The 23745-nt window shown below is 41.1% G+C and overlaps 1 protein-coding gene and 1 long non-coding RNA gene across 4 annotated transcripts in view; one reads left to right on the top strand and one right to left on the bottom strand.

The window, feature by feature from the left end:
* Positions 1-218: 218 nt before the first annotated feature.
* The window catches only part of Slc2a3 (solute carrier family 2 member 3), a 79971-nt gene continuing 56444 nt past the window's right edge, over positions 219-23745 (bottom strand). For 2 of the 3 annotated variants that reach the window (XM_074076126.1, XM_074076127.1), the window contains 9 exons: positions 8993-9085; positions 8232-8392; positions 6467-6707; positions 6099-6261; positions 5501-5688; positions 4514-4618; positions 4057-4158; positions 3350-3553; positions 219-2668 (listed from right to left, as the gene is read on the bottom strand). In XM_074076126.1, coding sequence (XP_073932227.1) covers positions 2453-2668; positions 3350-3553; positions 4057-4158; positions 4514-4618; positions 5501-5688; positions 6099-6261; positions 6467-6707; positions 8232-8392; positions 8993-9085 — 1473 coding nt within the window. In that variant the 3' untranslated portion in view covers positions 219-2452. Of the gene's footprint in view, positions 2669-3349; positions 3554-4056; positions 4159-4513; positions 4619-5500; positions 5689-6098; positions 6262-6466; positions 6708-8231; positions 8393-8992; positions 9086-11033; positions 11415-23745 lie in introns of those variants that run through there. The other variant, XM_020159331.2, reaches the window with a different exon arrangement.
* LOC141424060 (uncharacterized) lies at positions 10102-11011 on the top strand. Its single transcript, XR_012448882.1, has 2 exons — positions 10102-10417; positions 10804-11011. It is a non-coding gene; the product is annotated as an uncharacterized lncRNA (long non-coding RNA).

Below are 23745 nucleotides of genomic sequence, written 5' to 3' on the forward strand. Positions count from 1 at the left end.
GAGAAAAACAGAAGGAAACAGCTAATTCTTACTGGGCAAAGATAGCAGCACAATTTATTAAGTATGAAGAGCCATGCATAATAAACAGATACTGCTATTGTCATATGTATGAGACTCTAAGAAACTTGCTCTAGATTACAACAGGTATCTACTGAATAGCCAACCCATGATTTAAAGCTGATTTTGTCATAAAATAATAATAACAATGACCTGTGATATCATATGTACATTCAGAATTTTTATTTCAAAACAAAGAACCACAGTAACATTAATAGAAAACCCATATGCAGATATTCACAATCTGGTCACTGAGAAATGGGAAAAATTTCACCTTGCATTACTGTCAACTCACCGAGGAGCCACAAGAGTTGTTAGAAAAAAGTCACCTTCCAGCAAAGCCCCCTCTATAGCTATGTGAGTTTTTATCAAAGGCTCAACAACCAGAGAGATGGTGAGAACTGAAGACTAAAATACTGTTGTATGCCAGGGCTTGGCTAAAGTGTCTGAAATGTGTAAGCACCAAGGAGGAATAGGGAGATCAGGCAACCTACAAAAAAGCGAGGGGAGGAGAGAGTGTCTTAAGGGTCCAATCTCCATTTACAAAGGACAGGGAATGAAGAGATAAGTGTGGAGGTGTCTGTGACCTGCAGCAGGAGTCTTGTCATCTCCTCTAACCTCTCAAATGCTCCAGTTAGAAGAAAGTCTTCATGTGTTTCTTATCCCCTTCAACAAAAGCCTCTGTCTCCCTACAACAGGGTTTCCAAAGAGCCACATGCCCTGACCTTGCACTTTCTTATGTCGCTCCCATCTGAGTGAGGTTGAGCCCTCCACCCTCAACCCCATGATGTAGGCAGCTCCTACCCACAGGGAAAGGTAGCCAGATGAGTCAGAATCTAAAGTCTGGGTGTAAACTCCACCCAGCAGAGGCAGTGTTACTTATATACACAGGGATGACTTTTAATACATTCTATTCAAAAGGAAGACTATAGGAACAAAGGAAACCAGTCACCAATAAACTACTTTCACCCAGAGCAAAGTGACAATGCACATACATTCAAATTCTCATGTGTGGGCTACACTGCACCTTTACTCATACTATCTCAAACGTGTGTATCAGAAAAGAGTCAAGGCCCCTAAAGAGACTTGGAATAGCATCACAGTAACATGGTGACAAGGCTAACTTGACACAGGGACAGACAGATAAGCATGCCATGACCCGAGAGCAACAGCACACTTAAACTAGGCAATAATCGTTCAGGAGAGATCCTCTCCCAGAGCTGAGATTACAAATTCCAAGTTAGCTGCGAACATTCTTCTCAGAATCCCCTTAAAGCTACAAGTTAAAATAAAATAAAAGTCAACACGTAAAATCTCTTAAAGAACAAAATGAAGAAATTCCAAGCCTCTACCAAGTACCACTTTTTTAGATTTCTCATTTGGAGGGCTCTCCCACCAGATGGGTGGGATCACTTTAAAAAAAAAAAAGTGAGTCCACTACAAGGAGAAGGAGTTGTTTGGTGCAGGGAAGTGGGGAGATTTTCTACAAATAACCTTCCCTTCTTGGACTCCATCCAAAATGAAAGTCTATCAACCACTGTTAACTACAATGCCCATCTTAGTAACGATCCTAGATTTCAAGTAATACTATGTATAAACTATAAAGAAAAGTTCCAAAGGAAACCAGTAGCTTTTTTTTATACAGGCAATGACTCTTCTGAGAAACTAAACCGAAGAGTTTCTATGTGCAGTACAGAAATTGTTAAGACACATCGTGCAAACCTACATCCACACCCCTCCAGGACGACTGACATTTCACTCCAATTCTTCCCTTTCTGTTGCACCTTACTTAACAACTCTCTAGTACCAAAACATTACCCTATGACCTCTCTAGACACCTCCCTCTAACATCAATTTCCTTATGGTTTTCATTATTTGGTAAAATTATTTTATACTTAAAAAAATAAATATGCAATAAAACCAGAAAGTAAAATAAATAAAACTCAAGTTACTTTGCTGTGCAGAGCTGTATGAAGTGAGGAAAGGGCCCTGTGTAATTCCCTGTGGGCCTCGCCTCTGAATATCTGCTTGCTGGTAAGCTGAGGTGGGGACTGCACCTACTCCCCTATGTGCCCTAGTGAGGCAAACACAGAACCTGAGGGCAGAAGAGCTGGCAAAGTTGTCATGCCATGCAGCCAATCCCTCCTGAAATGAAGGTAGGTTCAGTTGGTCTCTCCTGAACAGAAGAGAATGTCCAAGAAATGAAATACTTAAGAAGCCATTGAAGAGCTGACTACCCCAGCACTGGGTTCATCTGAGTGTTCGTGAAGTGTGTGGGATGAGAAAGGAATCAAGTAGCAGCATTCAGCAGTCCTGGTTTCATCCTGATGAAGTCTCCCCCTCTTCAGGGAGAGGTTGCTTTCCATGTTGGGAGGGAGGTGGAAGGAGGTCTACCTCAGACATTGGTGGTGGCCTCCTTTGCAGGTTGACCGCTGTTTATCTCTCCAGGGCCTTTCCCAGATCTACTGGCCTCCTGTGCCTGCCCTTCAAAGGCCCGGGTGATGTCATCAAAAGTCCTGCCTCGGGTCTCAGGGACTTTGAAGAAGGTGAAGACCAAGAAGATGACAAGGAAAGCAGCAAAGATGATGAAGACGTAGGCTCCTAAGTAGGACTAGTGAAAGAGAAAAAAGGAAAGTGAGATAAATCCTGGTCAGTGACAAACTAGAATCCTTTCATAGTGAATGGGAACAGCAGAGATTCATCTATGATGCCATTGCTAACTTATTATATGTCTGGCAATTTTGTCACTCTTTTCCTACTTATTTGCTAAAATGACAGAGCAAAGTGACAGAACACATACACTGTCCACCACCTGAGTATTTTATACATTTGGTCATTATGTTTAAAATCTGGGCTTCTGAAGACTCAAAGACTCAGAAATGAGACATGCATCCTCTTCTAGATGTCCATTGCCACGTTCCTTTATGGGACACATCAGTGCCTCATCATTTTATAACAGGACATAACTGGTTTGTAAACAGCCTTATGATCATAAAGTCATTAATGTTATTTTAAACTATGAATTAAGTATTGGAATCTTTTTACTATCATTTTGTCATCTCAGACTAGTGGGCCTTTTTAAGTTCCCAGTTTTGCCTTCCTACTTTAATCTTTTCTGCTGTTATTTCTGTTTTCTACATTTCATTTAAAATGAGGAGGAAATCTAGTTGAAAACCCTTGATATCTAATCTTTCACGGACTCAGTAACAATTATTAAGGTGTATCTTAAACATATTGGCTTAAGTGGACTGGTTTCAAGATAGGCTCATGAGTTTGGTTTTAATTTACTTACTGCAGCCGAGGGGAAGAGCAGTCCAACCAAAAAGTTGGAGGTCCAGTTGGAACAGCCAGCCACTGCCATGGCTGTCGGGCGGGGTCCCTGGCTAAAGAGTTCGGTCACAATAAACCAGGGAATGGGGCCTGGTCCAATCTCAAAGAATGCCACATAGATCAAGATAGCAGCAATGCAGACAAAGCTCATGGCTTCATAGTCATCCTGTAAAGGAGAGTTGGTGTTAAAGACAGCACAACACAGGGGCCAGCTTTCCAGTACTCATCAGCACTGACTAAGTGCTAAGTTCCAATTACTAGACTTGGAGTCAAAAGGCTTGGGTTTCTTTTTTGTATCTGTGTGGTACTGGGGTGTGAACTCAGGGCCTACAACAGCACTTTTTTATGAGGGATTTTTTTCAAGATAAGGTCCCCAGCTGGCTTTGAATCTCAGTCCCCCTGATCTCTGCCTCCTGAGTAGCTAGGGTTACAGGCGTGAGCCACTGGCACCTGGCCAGCCTTGGATTTCTGAATCTCAGCTATGTACTTCACCTGTCACTGAGAATGCTTCACCATTTATAAAATGGGATCTATAAAATGGGATTACCTCAGGTGACTTTTAAGAATTAAATAATGTATTTATAAGCCATGTTATATACATGATCAGAGGTTCACCTATCTCTGATTATTCACCTTATCCTCATTCTCCCCACTCCAAAGAGCACTCACCTTCAGTAACAATGAAACAGTCATGAGAATGGAACAGAAAGCCATGCCTCCAAGCCCTATCATATGCAGGGTCCTTCTTCCTGCTCTTTCCACCAGAAATACCTAAAAGATGAATAACAGAACATGAAATGTCTAATTTCTTTTTCATGAAAACTCTGTATGAGTGATTTATAATCCGCCTTACCAGGAGTAGAACATTTGTTATAGCTGTACTTTCCCTGCTCCAGTTCCATAATCTCTTCTATCCGTCCCCTTTTCCCACCCATCCCACATTTTCCCGTGCTGTGAAGACCACACACCCATCATTCACCATTCTTTTTCCCAAAGAGAAATTAAGTAACAAAAAGTTCTAAGTAAATGAAGGGAGGGAGCTTTAAAGACATTCAAGCCACCTTTGAACATCTGTAGCAAGAATTCCTCTTTTCTGACCTCCCAAAGTGATCACCATCCAACTTACAGAAACTATAGTGAAGATAGTATTAACCACGCCTGCTCCGATGGTGGCATAGATTGGCTCCTGGACTCCTGCATCCTTGAAGATTCCTGTTGAGTAATAGAACACCTAGTAGGAAAGAAAAGATGCATTTTTTATATGAATGTATGTAACAGTTAAACAGAACTCTCAGAAAATAAACCCAAAGGACTGGGCGTGTGATACAAGTGGTGCTCAAACTCCAGTACTGCCAAAAAAAAAAAAAAAAAATCCTACACCCCTAAAAAAGAATGTAAAATGGGGAATGGGGGGACTGTTTGGGGGTGGAAACTAATGGGAAAGGGAAGATGATTGAAGTACTTCATACACATGCATAAAAACAGCACAATAAAACCTGTTAAAAAGAGTAAGAGGAGTTGAATGTGATTTCTCCTCCATGCATGCATGGAAATGCACAATGAAATCCCTTTGCACAATTCATATACACAAGAAAAAAGTGAAAAATAAATAAACTGAAAAGTCCCAGGAGGTTAGGAGCCCTTTCTAGATGCTTTGTTCACATTATCTCTTCCACAAATTATCTTCGTTCTCTTAATTCTTCGCCATTTCTACTAACTTCTCTCTTTTCTTCTAATGTTTATTTCCACTGCTCCTTTTAATCTTCCTTATGTCCACCTTATTTAGGTCTTAAGTTCTGGTTTTTTTCTTGTGGTGGGACTGGGGTTTGAAATCAGGGTTTCTTGCTTGCGAAACAGGCCCTCTACCGATGGCCTCCAACTGCAATCCTTCAGGTCTCAGTGTCCCTAGTAGCTAGGGTCATAGCTGAACCACTGGCACCCGGCCTTCTACCCTCTTTAAAGATGGGTCTTGGTATGTTTCTTGGCTCCAAGCGATCCTACTGCCTGAGCCTCCTCAGTAGCTAGGTCTATAGGCACAAGCCGCTGTGCCAGGCTGACCAGTGTTTTTGGTGAACTGTTGCAGGGAGCCTTTGATTCCCAGGAAGATACTCACAGCATTGATCCCAGAGAGCTGCTGTGAGAGCTGGAGCACGATGGAAATGAGGATGGGCTGTTGGTAGCTGGGTGACCTGAAGAGCTCTAGCACGGTGACTTGCTTTTCCTGTGACATCCTAATACTCTCTTCTTTCATCTCCTGGATGTCCTCGGTCACATCTGGGCTGCCCCACAGACGCTGCAGGACTGGGGAAAAAAACAAAGAGGAAAGGATAAAGATATTGTGCTGCCCCCAAGTGGCTTTTTTGTCAGACAGCTGGGAAGTTGGTGGCTCATGCCTATAATCCTAGCTACTCAGGAAGCAAAGATCAGGAGGATCAAGGTTGGAAGTTAACCCCAGCAAATAGTTCGTGAGACCCTATCTCAAAAAACCTTACACACACACACACACAAAAGGCAGGGCGGGGCTCGTGGAGTGGTTCAAGGTGAAGGCTGTAAGTTCAAGCCCCAGTACCACAAAAAAAAAAGTCATCAGAAAACTCTTGGTTCTAAGAGGAGGGAAAGGAATGACCAAACAAACAAACAAAAAAATCAAACATCCTCACCCTTAACAAATCACAGCTAAATTCCTATCATCAAGTATGAAGGGTACTTACCCTCCTTGGTACGCTCTTCTTCATTTTTGTTAATGAGCAAGAACCGAGGACTTTCAGGGCAAAATGGAAGGGCTACACTTTGCAGGATAGCTGGAATGATGGTAAAACCCAGAAGTAGAGGCCACAGTTCGTCAGACCCCAAAAGGATGTCCAGACCAAAGATCTAGAAACCAGACAACCAGGAATGCTATAAACTCCACTCTTCCTAGACCATAAGTTCATTTTCAAAAGTTTAGAAAATCATCCATTCTTTTACCAGAGAAAAAGATAAACAAGTTGTGTTTCTCTTCCTATCTCTGTCCAGCCTGCTTCATAAGCTACAATTCATGAGCTCTACAGTAGCAATAATATCTGAAATTCTAGGGTACCTGAGCCACCAGAATGCCGACAACAATGCCCAGTTGGTTTAGAGTGCCGAAGGCCCCCCGCAGAGCAGTGGGCGACACCTCTCCAATGTACATGGGCACAAAACCCGTGCAGAGCCCGCAGAAGATGCCAATGATCAGGCGGCCCAGGATCAGCATTTCAACCGACTCAGCTATCTTGCAGAACCCCATAAGGCAGGCACCAGCAATGGCCAATAGGTTCACCATAAGCATGGAATTGCGCCTGAAAGGTTAATTAAAGACAAAATGAAGTCAGCCAAGAGAAAAGATCCCCACCTCTCCTTTGCTCTCATTATTCTATTCTTCTCCATTCTCATATCTACTGTTTTGATTTTAAATTTTCTTTCCCACTCTTTTTTGTTTTTTTGCAGTGCTAGGGCTGGAACCCAGGACTTTTGCACATGCCATGAAGTGCTCTACCACTGAGGAACAACCCCAACCCCTTTCTATGCTTTCATGCAACGCAGTTGTTTAGATATCACTAATGCCTTAATGACGGTAAATTATTTTAGACAAAAGAAACAGTATTTAATGTCAGTTCTCCTTTTCCAGAATAGTATCATGACTCTTAAGCAATTCTTCACTTGGGTTGCTACTGGAATTACCTGGGGAGTTTGGAAAAATAATGCTACATGGATTCCCCTCCCCAGAGGGCTCATTTAATTGGCTTGTGGTATGACTCTGCATTGGGACTTTTATAAGCTCCCCCAAGAGACTTCAAATGTGCAGCCACGGGGGAGAAATGACCCAAGCCTTGTATGCACATATGAATAATAAAAAAAAAAAAGTGCAGCCACGGTGGAGAACAACTGTCAGGAAAAAATTACTTTCCATTTTCATTTTCTTTGCATACCTTTCCTTGTTTTCTCCTCTATGAGGTTTTTTTTGCTAATAAAATAATAGGAAGAAGACCATGTTAATTATCAGTAGAGGGGATCAGGTAGAATCTTAGTGACAAAATTGAGGATAGGCGTGTAGTTCAGTGGTAAAGCACTTGCTTAGCAGACTCTAGGCCCTGGGTTTGTTTTGATCCCTTGTACCATGAAACAAAGAGAAAAAAAAAAATTAGAAGATAGAAGGTAGCCCTCAAAAACCAAAATAAAAATGAAACTATTCAGTAAAATAGGTTGCTTTATTAATTATTGTGGGGTTTTTTTTGCCTTATTAATTTAATTCCATTTATATATCTAGAACATCTAATTTACTAAATGGTTCCTTCAGTTATTCCTAAAAGTATTCTACCCTCTAAGACTAATTATTAAGTGAGTGTTGCCTGAGAACATTCGATTTTCTCTTTTGGGGAAAAATTCTGTTATTTGGCCACTGTCCACATTTGCCACAAACCAAGGATTCTGAAAATATTTTCAGTATAAAATAATGAAGACTTGCATGAAACCTTAAAAATTTTTGGTAAAGCAAACAACTTCTAGCCATTTAAATTTCTGTAAAGTATGTTTTAGGACAACTCCATAGCTGACTTTACTAGAAAGTAACTCAAGCATAAGCTGGACTGCAAAGGCCACTCCTTTACAGGGCTCATCTCTTGAAGGATGAGTGGGAGCTATGGAAGGTAGTAGAACTGCAACCATGAGCAGTCATATTCAGTGCCAGCTAGGCTAGGTTTCCCTTGACCAGAAGCTCAGGTATCCTCGTTCAGATGCATCATTGCCTCTCTCACCTAAACTTCTATGCTTGTCCTCAATGCAACTAATACAGTTCTATTTCTTGCCCAGTTTCTGATCAATACCTGCCAAAGCGGTTCACAAAGAGTCCAACAGAGAAGGAGCCAATCATGCCACCAACAGAGAAAATGGCCACAGACAAGGACCAGAGGGCCGTGATCAACCCCACAGTGGGAAGGTCTTCTAACTTCTCTTCTAACGTGTAGTTGATAAAGTCCTTTATGATCTGCAAATGAGATGGTTGGTATGAGAGCAGTTGGATGAGAAGAGACAAACACTGGGGATCATTTCCTTCCCAAGAGGATAACACCACTATCATTTATACATAATCAACAGATGGGGAATGGAAGAGACCAATGACACATAGTCCACATACAGTCCAGTAAAACATACTTTAATTAAGGTTATTATCTCTCAAAAAGTAATTTAAAAATTTTGTTATAAAACTCCCAATAGGTGGCAGCGCTGATGTTCATTGTCTACCCCTGCCTTCTAAAAACCTCCCTCTCCCCTCTGTTACTAACCCCTCAGGATTCCCTAAGAGGGCAAGAGAAAGAAGTGGTACAGCCAGCGCGTGAGGCAAAAAAGAGCTTCTTGTTTTCATTAAATGACTCATCTTGAGACCATGTCCACCCCATAACATCCCTGTACATTCTCCCTCCTCTGTCTTAGCCAGGCTAGATAAAGTCTGTCTTACATTCTGAATTCTTTTTTTGGTGGTTCTGGGGTTTGAAACAAGTGCCTCATGCTCGATAAGCAGGTACTCTGCCACTTGAACCAATCTGCCAGCCCCCTAAATTCAGAATTCTTGGTGCTCCACACTCACCGTCTCGGGAGCATTGATGACTCCAGTGTTGTAGCCAAACTGGAAAGAGCCAATTGTAGCAACAGAGATGGCAAAGATCAGAGATGGGGTCACCTGAAAGGTAGAGGGGCACAGTGAGGAGGAAATAATCTTTAAATCCTTTGACTAATGAGATCTCTTATTAATTGTGCAGATGTATTAGAACTGACCTACAAGTGGTATGAAAACAACAAAAATACAACCTGCAGGACAATTTTGGAGGGAAGACGTTAAAACTGGGTTAATTGTTTTGGAAGCATTAAAAAAAAAAAAAAAAAGCCGGGTGCTGGTGGCCTGTAATCCTAGCTGCTCAGTGACAGAGATCAGGAGGGTTGCGGTTTGAAGCCAGTCAGGGGCAAATAGTTCGTGAGACCCAGTCTTGGGGGCCAGGGGTGGGGGAACCATCACAAAAAAAGGCTGGTGGAGTGGCTCAAGGTGTGGGCCCTGAGTTCAAACTCCAGTACTACAAAAAAACAAAAAACCCACACCAGGTAAAGACAAGCATAGAATTATGCTTAAGAACTGGGAAGGTAGGCAGAGGGAAAGTCAGCTTCAGGGCTCCTAAGAACCGTATCTAACAGCTAGCTCCAGAGTTGGTCTCACCCAAACCCTAGACTCTAAAGGCCAGAGCAGTGTTGCCTCAGGGCTGCTCTTTTTTCATTAATTACACAAATTAATGAGTTTCACTGTGCTGTGCTGTTTCAATACATGCATATAATGTGCCTTTATCATGTTCAGTCTCCCTTCTCCCCATTCACTCCCCTCTTCCTCTTCCCTGACAGTCCATCTTCTACTTCCAGGGCTTTCTTTTTTTTTTTTTCCAAAGATTCTATATGAGAGAAAACATGTGATACTTGTCTTTCTGTGTCTAGCTTATTTCGCTTACCATGATCTTCACTTCCATCAATTTCCCGAAAATGGCATTTTTCTTCAAGTATATATATGTATATTTATATACCCTATATTTTCTTTATTCATTCACCCGCTGCTCTTATCTGTGGACTACATAATCTAATATCTACCAGTTACATCCTGGCCCCCCTTTAAAGTCTTCCTGTTTGCCAAATACGGAACTGCTGGCCCCCACTCAGCTGGGGACAACACTTGCTCACTTCCAGTACATTAAAAGATATTTTTAGTGGGGGAGCAGGGGGAAACTAATCAGTCATCTTTCACCTTGCTGAGAATCATTCTGGCGGATGAATATAATCTTAGATTTTCACCTCGGGCAACTCAAATTTTGTGTCTTGAGGCCATCTTCCCCCAGAATCTCTTCAAGCTCCTTATTTTAAACTTCTTTCCTCTCAGGTCAAACAGAGTGGGAGCTTCAGCTGTTCGGCTGACACAACCTTCCCAGCGGCATCTCAGTCTTAACCCCACAGTGCCTGCCACACAAAACTGTGCCTGGTAAGTCCTTTTCCTTTTAGTAAAAAACTATTCCCCGCCTGTCACTCACCATCTTTGAGGGCCTTTTCCTTTTCTGTTTCATTTTTTCCATATTTCCTTTATTTTCAAATAAATTTGTCTTAGTGATAATGCCTTTCTCCTTACAAATACTGGAGAATTCTATGAGTTACAGAACAGATTGTTGGACACTAACCTGCCCTCCTGCACAAACCCAAGGACCTCTCAAGGTCTGCTGCTTACAGATGCCTTCATGCTGGCTCTGAGATCTGCACTGTAATTCATGCACCCAGCAGCCCACATCCTAACAATCAACCATCTTGCAGTACAGTTATGGAAAATAAACCCGAGAAGCAAACACATCTTCTCTGGTGACTTTCCTATGATAGGGAAGGTGACTGGAACCAGGACGACTCCTTCAGATATGGCTGCAAAGAGAACTGGAGGCGCTAGCATCACAGGCTAAGAAACGAAAAGGCCTTGAGATGGCTTGCTGACTTACGGAAAACTGCATGACAATCAGCACCAACATTTGCCTTTCCGAGTGTATCCAAAGAAGCAAAAAAAAAAAAAAAAAACCCCAAAAAACAAAACAAACCAATAATTACATCATTCTTACCTTCTGTGTCCCCATGGTTCTAATTTAATTCTTTTCAAGTCTTTAAGAAAGATCTAGGGGTAGGGTTCCAGTGACACCTTTTCCAGCCAACAAAACCTTCAAAATGTCCTTCTGAGCAGCAAGTTTTCTTGAGGTCTTCAGCGATCAGTATTCACTATAACCATTAGAGGAAGATTCTCTAGCTGAGGCTGGAGTAATGTCTATTTAAAATCTCTGCAAAGGGTGGAGCCTGTAAAACCTCCCCCAGCCACACCCTACACCCCCATCCAAATAACCTGGGACCTCAGGAATTTGGTGACCTCGGTTATCAAGACTTCACAACTCCTCCCTGCCTCTGGACCACCTCCCCCTTCCAGGCACTCCCGCCCTCTCCCTTTTAAAAACCACATCCTGCCTCTTCACCCTGTGGTTTCTTTCCTCTTCTTCTTCTTCTTCTTTTTTTTTTTTTAAAAAAAAGCTCATCTGTAGCAGCCTCTTAGTTTCACAGACAAAATGCTGCTAGAAAAGCCTAGAGGGAGGGCAAATACAGGACATTTTGTTTTTGAGTGCTCTTGGGACTGAGTCAACTTACAAAGAGATGAGAATAAATCTATCTAAGGCAGAGTTGAATGGGCAGTACTATCAGATTTAAAAGTCATTTCAAGGAGTGTAAACAGAAAGAATGCACAATGTATCAGCCCCTTTTTGATTATAAACTGAGTCTGTAATCTTATAGGTCAGCCTGACAGAAGAAAATTGTGGGAAGAATTTGGCCAGTTTTTGGCTTTAGTAGTCCTCTCATTAGCATAATCTCAACTCTCGCCTGGGGTGACAAAACTCAGTTTCTAGCAGTCATTGGCTCTTGTGGGCTTTGAACCCACTGCTTGTGGGACACAACTCAGATTCTTTAATAGGCCATTACCGTATCACCTCAGTGAATTCTGCAACTCTTTGTCTCTAGCCATAGGCTTCAGCATTAGGAAATGCAATAACTACCAAATCCAACTAAACAGATGTTTGTTGAGCACATGCCATGTATCAGGGTGATTCTTTACTGAATATGACCAAAAGATTCTGAGCCTTTAAGAGTTTAGTGTTTCCCTTCTTCTATTTAAAAGAAAAAAATTTGTTTTTAAGGACAAGGGCAACTGATTCTTACACAAAGGGAAAGGGTTAATAATATGCTCTTAGTATGCACTGTGAATTTCTTGGAAGTATGAGATAAACGTCTGGTTAATGTGCTAGACAAGGAAACTGAACAAGATGAATAGAAAAAAATGAGAAAAATGAGTGCTGTGTGAGGAGATGGAAGATAAGGTAGGGAGAGAGGAGGGCCTGGGGTGAGAGTAAGCAAAGCAAAACAATGCAGTTGCTTTGATTCAACAGTTGTGTAAGTAAGAGATAGTTTCCAGGCTTTGCCTGAGGGGCAACATAATAGTCACATTCCTACTGGCCATTAATTTGCAGCTAAGCAACCCCTTCCACGCCAAGGCTGGGGTAGGGGAAAGCAGTGCAGCTGCGTAAAAGAGGGAACTTTTGTAGACCGTGAGCTGCAGGAGGTACATCTTTCTCCAGGGTTTTAATTGGGGGCCTACAATCCAAATTGGTTCCCCTGGACCTGAAAACCAGTTTGTGTTTTCTTCTTTCCCTACACTGGCATATTTCCTAACTCTGATCCTTAGTTGAGAGAATTGAGGATGAGTGAAATGAGACGTGGAATTGAAAACCTTCCCAAGATCACACCTCCCCTCCCCCACTTCATCCTTCCTTTCCAGGGGACCCTGAGCCAGAGGCCCCATTAATTGCCATGGCTAATGAAGGTAAAGGAAAAAGACTATCCCAAGGGGAACACTCTCTAACAGAAACATCATATAAGTCATCTGTGCAATACCACATTTTCTAGTAGCCACATTAGCAGTTTTAAAAGAAACAAGTTAATTTTAATAACTTCTTTAATATATTTGAAATATTACTTTAGCATGTAACCAACAAAATAGAGTCAATGAGTTTCTTTTCTTTTCTTTATACTAAGCCTTACAAGTGATATGTAGTACTACCAAAACACCAAAACAAAGTTGTGTTTAACAGGAAAATCTTATTTTTTGTTTATTTTTAATTTTTTATTAGCATATATTATTTGTACAGAGGGAGTTTCATTGTGGTATCCCCATATGTGTATATATTGTGCTTTGATAAATTAACCCCCTCTATTACTCTTTCTTACCCACCACCCCCCCCCCTTTTTTTTTTTGGTGGGACTGAACTCAGAGTTTGAATTCAGGGCTTTGTACTTGCAAAGTGAAAAAAAAAAAGCTAGGATTACAGATGTGAACCACTGGTACCCAGTTTTCTTTTTCTTTTTTCTTTGCTTTGCTCTTTCTTTCCTTCCTTCAGTGAGTTTTATTATGCTATTTAACAGAAAAATATTTTAAATTGCTTCAATTATAAAACTTAACTTCATTAAAACTAACAATTCAGTTCTTCAAGCCCACTAGCCTAGTGTGACTGTGCAATAGCACATGGCGCAAATGGATGGACCTTGAGCTTGTAGGAGGAACACCATCCCAGCTGGGCTCTGTGGCTTATATTTATAATCCTAGCTACTCAGGAGACAGAGATCAGGAGGATCAAGGTTTGAAGCCAGCCTGGGGCAAATAGTTCTCACCGTATCTCCAAAATACCCATCAAAAAGGGCTGTCAGAGTGGCTCAAGGTGAAGTCCCAGTTCAAGCCCCAGTATGGCAAAAACAAAACAAAAACCAAAAAACAAAACAACACCGGCCCCTCTTTACCACTAGATTTTTTTGGCGGGGGGAGGGGGCAGGAAGTGGAGGAGATAGAACTACAAGCTTCCCACAGTCTAGGCAAGCATTAGACACCCCTCAACTATGCCCCCAGCCCTCCAAAATGTCATTCTTAGGTCCAAATCACTTTTTGTCTTTCTCCCTCTTCCTAGCCTTAGAAAAACTGTTTTCTAATGCTTTGCAAGAGCAGATGGCACCAGCAAAAGTAAAAAGCAGATCTGAGCTACTACATTCAGATACTCCAAGTCAGAGCAGGCTCCAAAACAAGTCAGAACCCAGTGTTTGCCTTAGGAACCTTTGCACAAATTAATTATGACGGCCCAGGATTATGTCTTTTCCTGACTATGGAGAAAGATAATACTGAGGGTCGGTTTTGAAGCCAGTAACAAATAGAGTATTTTCTTCTTGGTAAGAAAAAAGGGAAGTTTTTCAGACGCCAGTGGCTCACACTTGTAATCCTAGTTACTCAAGAGGCAGAGATCAGGAGGATTGAGGTTCGAAGCCAGCTCAGGCAAATAGTTCTTAAGACCTTATATTGAAAATACCCATCACAAAAAGGGCTGGTGGAGTGGCTCAAGGTGAAGGCCCTGAGTTCAAGCCCCAGTACTGCAAAAACAAACAAACAAACAAACAAAAACAGAAGGGAAGTGAAAGGGAGGCAATTCTGAGACCTGTTTTCATAGAGGAAATTCAGGCTGAGAAGATTAGCTTTAAAAATGCAAAACTGGTGCTGGTGCTGGCCTGTAATCCCAGAGCATGGGAGGTGCACAGGAAGATCTTGAGTTCTAGGCCAGCCTGAGCTACACACATAACGAGACCTTGTCTCAACAGCCCCCCACACACCAAAAAACAAACAAACAAACAAACCTGAGCTGGCTGGCAGTGAAAGGGAGAGGTGTGTACATCTATACATATATATATACATACATACATACATTTATATGGATAAACACACATACATTTATTGGGGGTGGAGTGAGGGAACCTGTGGCTGGCTTTGAACTCCAGGTCCTCCTGCCTAAACCTCCCCAAGGGCTGGGATCACAGGTGTGCACCACCTCTCTCCCTAGTCTAAAAAACTTTTTTTGTTTTTTTGTTTGAGGCACAGTCTCAAGACCAGGCTGACCGTGAACTGACCACCCTCCTGCCTCAGGTTACTGAGTATTATAATTACAGGCTGCTGCACCACAAATGGCACAATATATGGTGTGTTTTTTGGAGGGGGTACTGGAGTTTGAACTCAGGGGATTCTCACTTGCCAGGCTCTACCATTTGAACCATACCTTCAGCCCTTTTTGTTCTAGCTATTTTGGACATAGGGTCTTGCTTTTTTGCCTAGGCTGGCCTGGACCATGATCCTCCTATTTTATTCGTCCTTCTATCACCAGGATCACAAGGACACCACACCACACCCAATGGTCTTCCTAACTGTCTGCCTGGGCTGGCCTTGAACTGCATTCCTCCCAGTCTTAGCCTCCCAACTACTTTGGATTATAGTGGGGAGCCACCTGGAATTCAACTGATTCTGAAGAATCTAAAAGTGAGCTGTACAAATTGAGACAAATGCTCCTTGACCAAGTAAGTGGGACCTAAGTAGCCGCTGATGCTCAAAAATCAGTACTGGCCTTGGATCCTGTAGCAGAGTCCAAGTAAGACAATCCTCACCTTGGGAAACAGGTAACAGTTGCTCAATTAACTATTTGTTGATGCATTTGGGGGAGACTAATTAGTTTACTGGGGTCTTCACTGTACTGTGGGAAGAGGTCCTAATAGATTCCAAATCCTGAGGGTGTGAGTATGCTCAGGCTAATGTCCTACAAGGTGAATCCTGAGTCATTTGATTCCCTGTGAGATTTATCTTCACTGGAAAGTAAAGAGGAGGAAATGGGATGGGTACATTTCAAAATGGAATAGTTTCAGGAGCAAACAGTGATGAAGTTCTCCTTAGAAGAAAGGGACTGATGGAAACAATGGTTCCAGGGATCTTCCTTCTAAATGCAGATATCTGTGGAATGTAAACCTTAAATCCAGGCTTTTGTGACTTTGTGTGATAACCAAATAGGAAAAACAAAAACAAGCAAACAAACAAAAATCCATCCTAAAATCAGAGAGCAAATAGGAAAAAAACCCAAAAAAACCAAACCCAGTCAATCCTAAAATCAAAGCACTCAAACTGTGACACAAAGACAAGGAAAAACTGTTGCTTTCATACTATAACATAAATGGCATGTCAATGCACACATAAAATACTGTGTGCACATGTGTGTAAATGGAAAAATGAGACCTATTGAAACTATTCCAGGAATGGGGGGGGAAGAGGGATAAAAAAGAATGGTGGAGGGGATGAATTCAAGTATGATATATTTGGTATATTGTAAGAACTTTTGTAAATGCCACAATGTACCCTCACCCAGCACAACAATAAAAAAATGCACACAAAAAGTTAGTGGCCCTAAAGACTGTCAAAATTAATCCTATTCTCTTTGCTTGCATTATAAAGAACTCATGTTACAGTATGTTTTTAAATATTCCTTTATCAGGGTAGGTGTAGGCAGAGTTCACTTTGAATATGAAAACACTAGGGCTGGTGGAGTGTCTCAAGTTGTAACAGCACCTGCCTAGCAAGCATGAGACCCTGAGTTCAAACCCCAGCACCGCCAAAAAAAACAATGAAAACACTAGAAAATAAGCCCTCAGAGTGAAGAAAAAATTTGAGAAATGTTGATTTTCCTGTTTGAACTGGGATTAAACCACTCATTAGTCCACTGATCTTGAGGGACTAATTGCAGCTCCCAGGCCCTTATCACCTTCTGCAGGATCTTCCCTCCTCTGAATGTCTTCAAAACTAATACATTCCAAAAAAGAGAAAGTAATACATTAGGTGAATTACTGTACATTAAAATTCTAATCATATCAATCTCCCACTCAATATCTTCATTGATTATTGAATAAAGCCTATACCAGCATTGTTGAATAGCAATATAATGTAAGCCACATATATAATTTAAAAATTTCCAGTAGCAATATTAAAAAAAATGGAAAGAAATAGGTTAATTCCAATATTATACTTTATCTAAGCAATATACCCTCAAATTCTCTCTCTTGCTTGTTTTTTTTTGCAGTCTGGGGATTGAACCAAGAGGTTCATACATGCTAGGTAAGCTCTGTACCACTGAGCTACATCCCATCCCCAGTCATCAAATTATCATATTATGTTAGTGGAGTGGCGCAAATGATAGGACACCTGCCTAGCAAGTGGGAGGCCCTGAGTTCAAACCCCAGTACCACCAAAAAACAACAACCAAACAAAAAGCTCATATTAATATGTTATCAATATAAAACTTTTAATGCGCATTTCACTTTTTTTAACCAGGCCTTCAAAGTCCAATGTATATTTTATACTTACAGCATCTCTCAATTGGAATAATTAAATTTTTAGTAATCAAAGTGAAATGTACAACTTTAAAAATATAAAAAAACTCAAAAAATAAGCAAAAAAGCAAATAATTCAATCAGTAAATTGGCAATGGAACCAAACATACTTTTCAAAGGAAGAAGTACAAAAGGCCAGTAAATATGTCAACAAAATGGTCAACATCCTCAGCCATCAGGGAGATGCAAACCAAAGCATAGTAGTAGACTGGCTACTATCAAGAAAACAAAAAAACAACAAATGACTGTGAGGACGGGAGGGTGAACCCTAGTCACTGCTGGTGGAAATGTAAAGTAAGTCCAGCCACTAAGGAAATCAATATGGAGGTTCTTCAAAAAATTAAAGAAAGAACTTCCATATAATCTAGCCATACCACTTCTGGGGGTAGACCCAAAAGAATCAAAGTCTACTAGAGAGCTATACAAAGATTAAATTGACCCATAAGTCAATTTAAATACATAATGTCTACTATGGTACTATTCTTAATAGCCAAATTAGTGGAATCAGCATCAACAGACAAGTGAATCAAGAAAATGTGGTATATATGCCCAATGCAGTTTTACTCAGCTACAATGAATGAATTTATGTTGTTTGCTGGAAAATGGATGGAACTGACAATTATCATGCTAAGTGAAATAAGACAGTCCCACAAAGTGAAGTGGTACATGTTTTCTCTCATTTGTGGAATCTAGGGAAAAAAAAAAACCCCAAGGTCACGAAAGTAAAAGGGGGCCTACTAGGAAGGTTTAAGAAGGGGGAAAGAGAAGGAGGAGGGGGAATAACAGAGGGGATGAATATTATCAAAGTACATTGTATCCATGTATGGAAATGTCATAATGAACTCCTTTACTTTGTACAATTAAGGTACACTAAAGCAAAACAAAAGAAAAACTTGTTACAAAACTATTTTACACTGCCCTGCTGTATCTTTTCTTTTGCCACAGTTCTCCTTGTCTCAGCCAAACCAAACTATTTGTCAGTTTTAAAACCAGTTCCATTTCCTGCCTCAGTTTTTTACTTTGTCTTACTTTACAAGCATTCTTGCTTGCAAAATCTTTTAGGAAAGATTTATGAGTCAATTTAAAAGCAAAAGCCTCCTGGCCACCTTAAAGGCATTTGAAGATTATCCCTATCTTTGGTACCTACTCCACTTCATCTTAAACTTTCAATGTGTACCGTGGAACTCCACAGGTGCATAATCTGATTTGGGTGTTTCTGTGAGGCCCAGAACAGAATAGCTCAATCCATGTTAGCTAATCGGTCAGTGGTTGCATGTGGAAGGTGCAGAAATCTGTGGAAGTTGAAGGGTGATGGAAAACCTAATGAAGGGGATGCAGCCTCTGGAGTAACTGGACTGCAGATGCATGCCATGGTGCTGGGCTGGGACACCTTCTAGTTCTTCCTCTAGGAAACTGATTTCTTATAGTCTGCTCCTGGGCCTTTAAATGATGTTTTGTCTGTCTCCCTAGTTTATATGTGAATCACACAGTGAATCTGTGCCTTTATTTATTTATTTAGGTGGTTTTTTGAAATAGGCTATCTCTGGGTAGCACAGGCTTGCCTCAGCTTCCCCAGTGCCGAGATTACAGGTGTGCACCACTGTGCAGGGCTCTGCCAGTAGAGCCACAATCCAGCTCCCCACCTTTTAATTTTAGGTTGCAAAGCAGGTGCTCTACATCTTCAGCCACACCTCCAGTCTAGTTTTCTTTGCTTATTTTGAAGAAGGGGGGGTCTCATGAACTAACTGCCCAGGCTGGCCTTGACCTTGATCCTCCTGAGGCCTCCCAAGTAGGTAGGATTACAGGCATGAGCCAAAGGTGCCTGGCTATATAAGGGGCTTTCATTGTAATAATTCCATACATGCACTCAGTGTACTTTGAAGAAGTTCACTCTGACCATTATCTTTCCATTCCTCTCTCCTCTCCACCTTTTCTTAAGATAGATTTTTTTCTTTTTCTTAATGTATTAGAGAACAAACCCAGGGCCTGGAGCTTACTAGGCAAAGGCTCTATAACTTGAGCTACACCCCCAACCCTAATCTTTGCCTTTAAAGCAGGGGATTCTGTCTCTTTTCTCTGTTCTCAGGCACTTCAAATAGCGCTGTAATAAACAACTGAGTGAAATTTATTCTAGCAGGAACTTGAGCTCCTATTAAAGCATTTGGCTTAGGAAAGTCACACAGTCATGCTTCTGGGCCACACAAATTGGACAAGGCTGGTAGTGGAGGTAAGATTATTGACTATATTAACCCATTACCAAGCATTCAGGGTTTTCTTTTATTCTTTATGACTGTAGAGCTATCACTGAATACATAATTTAGCACTAATGGAAGACTCAAGCGACAAATCCATCTTGTTCACAACTGACATATTAAAGTCTGAAACTGGTATGCAACACTGAAATCAGGATTGCCTCAGAAAATCTGCATATCTGGTCAACGTATGCTCTGGATTGGAGGGTTCATGTGTTACATGCTTAGTCACGGTGTGGTGATGTTAGGAGGTTGTGGAAGTCAGGTGCTATATAGCTCAGGACTGTAATCCCAGCCACTTGAAAGGCTGAGACAGAAAGGATCACAGTTCCAGGCCAGCCCATGCAAAAACCTTATTTTGGAGCAGACAGTTCTGTAAGGGAGAATGCATTGACTGGACACGAGGTCAGTCTTCTTGAGGTGGGGGGGTAGGGGAATTCTGGGAATCGATCCCAGAGCCTCAAACATGCTAGTCAACTGCTCTATCACTGAGTCACACCCTTAACCCAAGCTCTTCATTCTTATTGGTAAACCACAATGCCAATTAAAAATTTACAATGTCTCCTGTCAGCTTCTGAAGCACAAACGACCCTTTTTTGTGGGGGCAGGGGGAGAATGGTAACTGGGGTTTGACCTCAGGGCCTCATGCTTGCTAGGCAGGCACTCTACCACTTGAGCTACTTCGTCAGCCCAAAAATGACACTTTAAGCTCTATCTAAGTAGTTAACCACCTTGCTCATTGTTACCTCTTTAATGAAATTCAATTCTTAATTTCTACTGAGCAATTAATTGGTATGAAAAGAAAAGTAAGTCAACTTTGCTTTTTAATACTTATCAGTCATACTCCTAAACTTTGAGTAAATAACCTTACTTGATATTTATCTCCTTAGCAACTTCATTTTATTCTTTTTTCAAAGTCTGTTTGTCAATTTCAGGTAATAGTAATAATTATTATTATTGGAGTGGGTACCTTTTAATACTTGCAGAGATTAAATTCATTCTATCATACTATAACATCATGCATATTGTACTTACTGTTAATATTCAATAACATGTGAGAGCATGCTCTAGACAGTATCTAGAAAGATAAGCAATCATTATAGTTGACAAAGGACACTGCGAGGAAAAAGGAACAGGTTACTAAGAGGCAGAAGTGGGTATCTATGTCACAATTTAAATGTGAAAACCCACTACCTTGTACAACAGCTGTACAACAGCCTCCAACTCTTGCCAATCCTCTTATGTCAAAGTAACCCAGAAAGACAAGCAGCACTAAGAAAAATCTTTGGGTCTATATGAATAGACCCCAGTGTTTTCCTAGCAGGTTTGCTCTAGGATTAGAAAAGAAATCTCCCAGAGCACCTTGGTGCTTCCCTGAAGTGAGGATCTGCCCTATAGGAGAAGCCCTAAAGCAGAAGCGGTTTCTTGAACACCTCCACTGATTGAGGGCGGCTGCCTGGTACCTTCGGCAGGGTTGCTGCAAATACCCTCCGTACTCATTGTGTATTGCTTAACACCAAGTTGCATGGAGAAGACAAAAGATAATCCAAGACTTGACATTATTATTTCCTTTACTTCCTCTTACTGTTAACACTAGGAAGAATTATTTACATTTGATGTAGTTCACTGAGGACATGATGATAAGTCAAAAGAGTAAAATATGAGGCCTGGTCCTGAACATGAACTAGAGTTTTGATGTCTGAACAAATCATTTAACTTATCAATATCACAATTTCAGTATTTAAATTGGAGATCAAAATATCTGTCTTGTAGGATTACTAGAATATCTAGGATGATACGAGTGAAAAGTACCTAATAAGCTCTGTTGAACTGGCAAACTCTCATGCGTTCAGTCTGTCGTGTTCCCATCACTTGCTTATGGAATACTCACTGCGATCAGCTACAGTTCCGCTGCAGCTAGTGCAGGTCCACTACAACAACATTCCACCCTGACACACCTTCAATTTTAACTTGAAAGACACATGTGATGCTTTATTTTATGTGTCAACTTGGCTGGATCAGTGTCCAGATATTTCATAAACACTATTCTGCATGTTTCTTTGAGGGTGTTTTGAATGAGATTTCATTTAAATTGTGGCTTTTTTGGAAAGCGGGTTTCTCTGCATAATGTGGGCCTCATCCGGACAGTCGAAGACTTAAATAGAAAAAACACTGACCTTCCTTGAGTGACAAGGAATTTTTCCAGCAGCCGGCGTTTGGACTTCAACTGTAACACTGGCACACTGGGTGTCCATGCCTGCCTACCCACCCTGCAGATTGTGCCAGCCTCCATAATGGTGTGAGCCAATTCCTTAACAGAAATCTCACACAACCTTCTAGATCTGTGTGGAGAATCTTGAGCTAATACTGATTTTTGGTACCAAGAAGTAGGGTGCTTCTGAAACAAATGTCTAAAAATGTGGAAGTGGCTTTGGAAATAGGCAATCGGGAGAGGCTGGAAGAATTGTGGTACAGTCTAGGAAAAGCCTAGATTGCCTTGGCTGTTTGTAGGGATATGGCTGTTAAAGGTGATTCTCAGGTGGAAATAACATGTCACTGGAAACTGGAGTAAGGGTAATACTTCCTAAAAAATGGCAAAAATCTTGGCTTAATATTGTTACACACACACACACACACACACACACACACACACATATTTGGTGGTACTAAAGTTTGAACTCGTGACAGGCAGGTGCTCTACTGCTTGAGCAATGCCTCCAACCCTTTTTACTCTGGTTATTTTGTAGATGGGGGTCTCGCTTTTTGTCATGATCCTTGTATTTTATGATTCTTGCCATCTCTTTAGTGTCTGAGCAGCCTTTAGGATCCCGAGCTCCCCCATGGGAATGCCTAGGACATGCCAAAATATGAACCCCATCTGTCACCACTTATTCTGTATCAAAATTGGGAGGAAGGAGGAGTCAGAGAAGGCAAACCTTTTGAGTCCCACACTATTGAATCTTTGTTAATACAATGTGAATAGTGAGCAAAGTCTGAACAGAAAGTTATGAATTGGCAGTGATGAATAAATTATCTTTTATTCAAAAGATAACCATGAAGTCAGAAAGTTACACTCAATAGTAGGGAATAGCAAGATATTTTACCTTCAGGGACAATTTAGTTGGCAAGATGAATTTGAAAACTGATGGATCCTAGTGAAGTAAGATAAGAAATGATATAAAGTATGTTTCCTGTTTTTTTTGTCAGTACTAGAGTTTAAATTCAGGGACTTGTGCTTGCTAGGCAGGTTACCACTTGATACATACCTCCAATCTTTTTTGCTTTAGTTATTTTTCAGATAGTGTCTCACATTTTTTCCCTGTGCCAGGCTGAACAGGCTTCCCACATAGCTGGAACCACAGGCGAATACCACCATGTCTGGCTTATTGATTGAGATGGGTTCTTGCTAACTTTTTGCCCTGGTTGACCTGGAATTATGCTCCTCCCAATCTCTGTTCTCCTGAGTAGCTGGGATTATAGACACCAGCCACCATGCCTGGACCATGTTTCCTTAAAATATAATAAGATCTAAATGATTATCCATTACTATGAGACTATTTAATAAATGCTGTATTTAAGAAATAAAGTGCCCATAATACACAGGTCCAGGGGACAGGGCTGTCTCCTCAGGTTCATTGAGCTAGGCTGCTGCCCAAGGCCACGTGGATGATGCCTCTGTCCTAGAAGGCTTGGAGGGCTGAGCGTCTAGTAAAAAAGGATTTTTTATTTGTTTGTCTTTTGTTTGTCTGTGATGTTAGGAATTGAATCCAGGGCCTCAGACATGCTAGGGAAGCCTTCCACCACTGAGCTACATCCTGGCCCCAAGGAATTATTCTTATCCATCAAACTCTGATGGAACACTTTTTTGTTTGGATATGACACCAAAAGTATACACCACAAAGCAATTTTTTTTTCTGGCAGTACTAGGGTTTGAACTCAGGGCCTCATGCTTGCTAGGGAGGTGCTCTACTACTTGAGCCAATCCACCACACCTGTGTTATGTTTTTTTTTTTTTTTTTTGAGATAAGGTTTTGTGAACTATTTGTTTGGGCTCATTTCTAACCATGGTCCTCCTGAACTTTGCCTCCTGAGTAGCTAGGATTACAGACATGAGCTACCAGTGCCTGGCTAAAACTTCTGTACATTGAAAGATACAATGAACAGAGTAAAACAATACAACTTATGGAATGGAAGAAAACATTTGCAGGTCAAATATCTGATAAAGGGTTAGAATCCAGGATGTATA

This window comes from Castor canadensis, chromosome 6 (assembly GCF_047511655.1).
Source record: "Castor canadensis chromosome 6, mCasCan1.hap1v2, whole genome shotgun sequence".
In the NCBI taxonomy this organism is placed as follows: domain Eukaryota; kingdom Metazoa; phylum Chordata; class Mammalia; order Rodentia; family Castoridae; genus Castor; species Castor canadensis.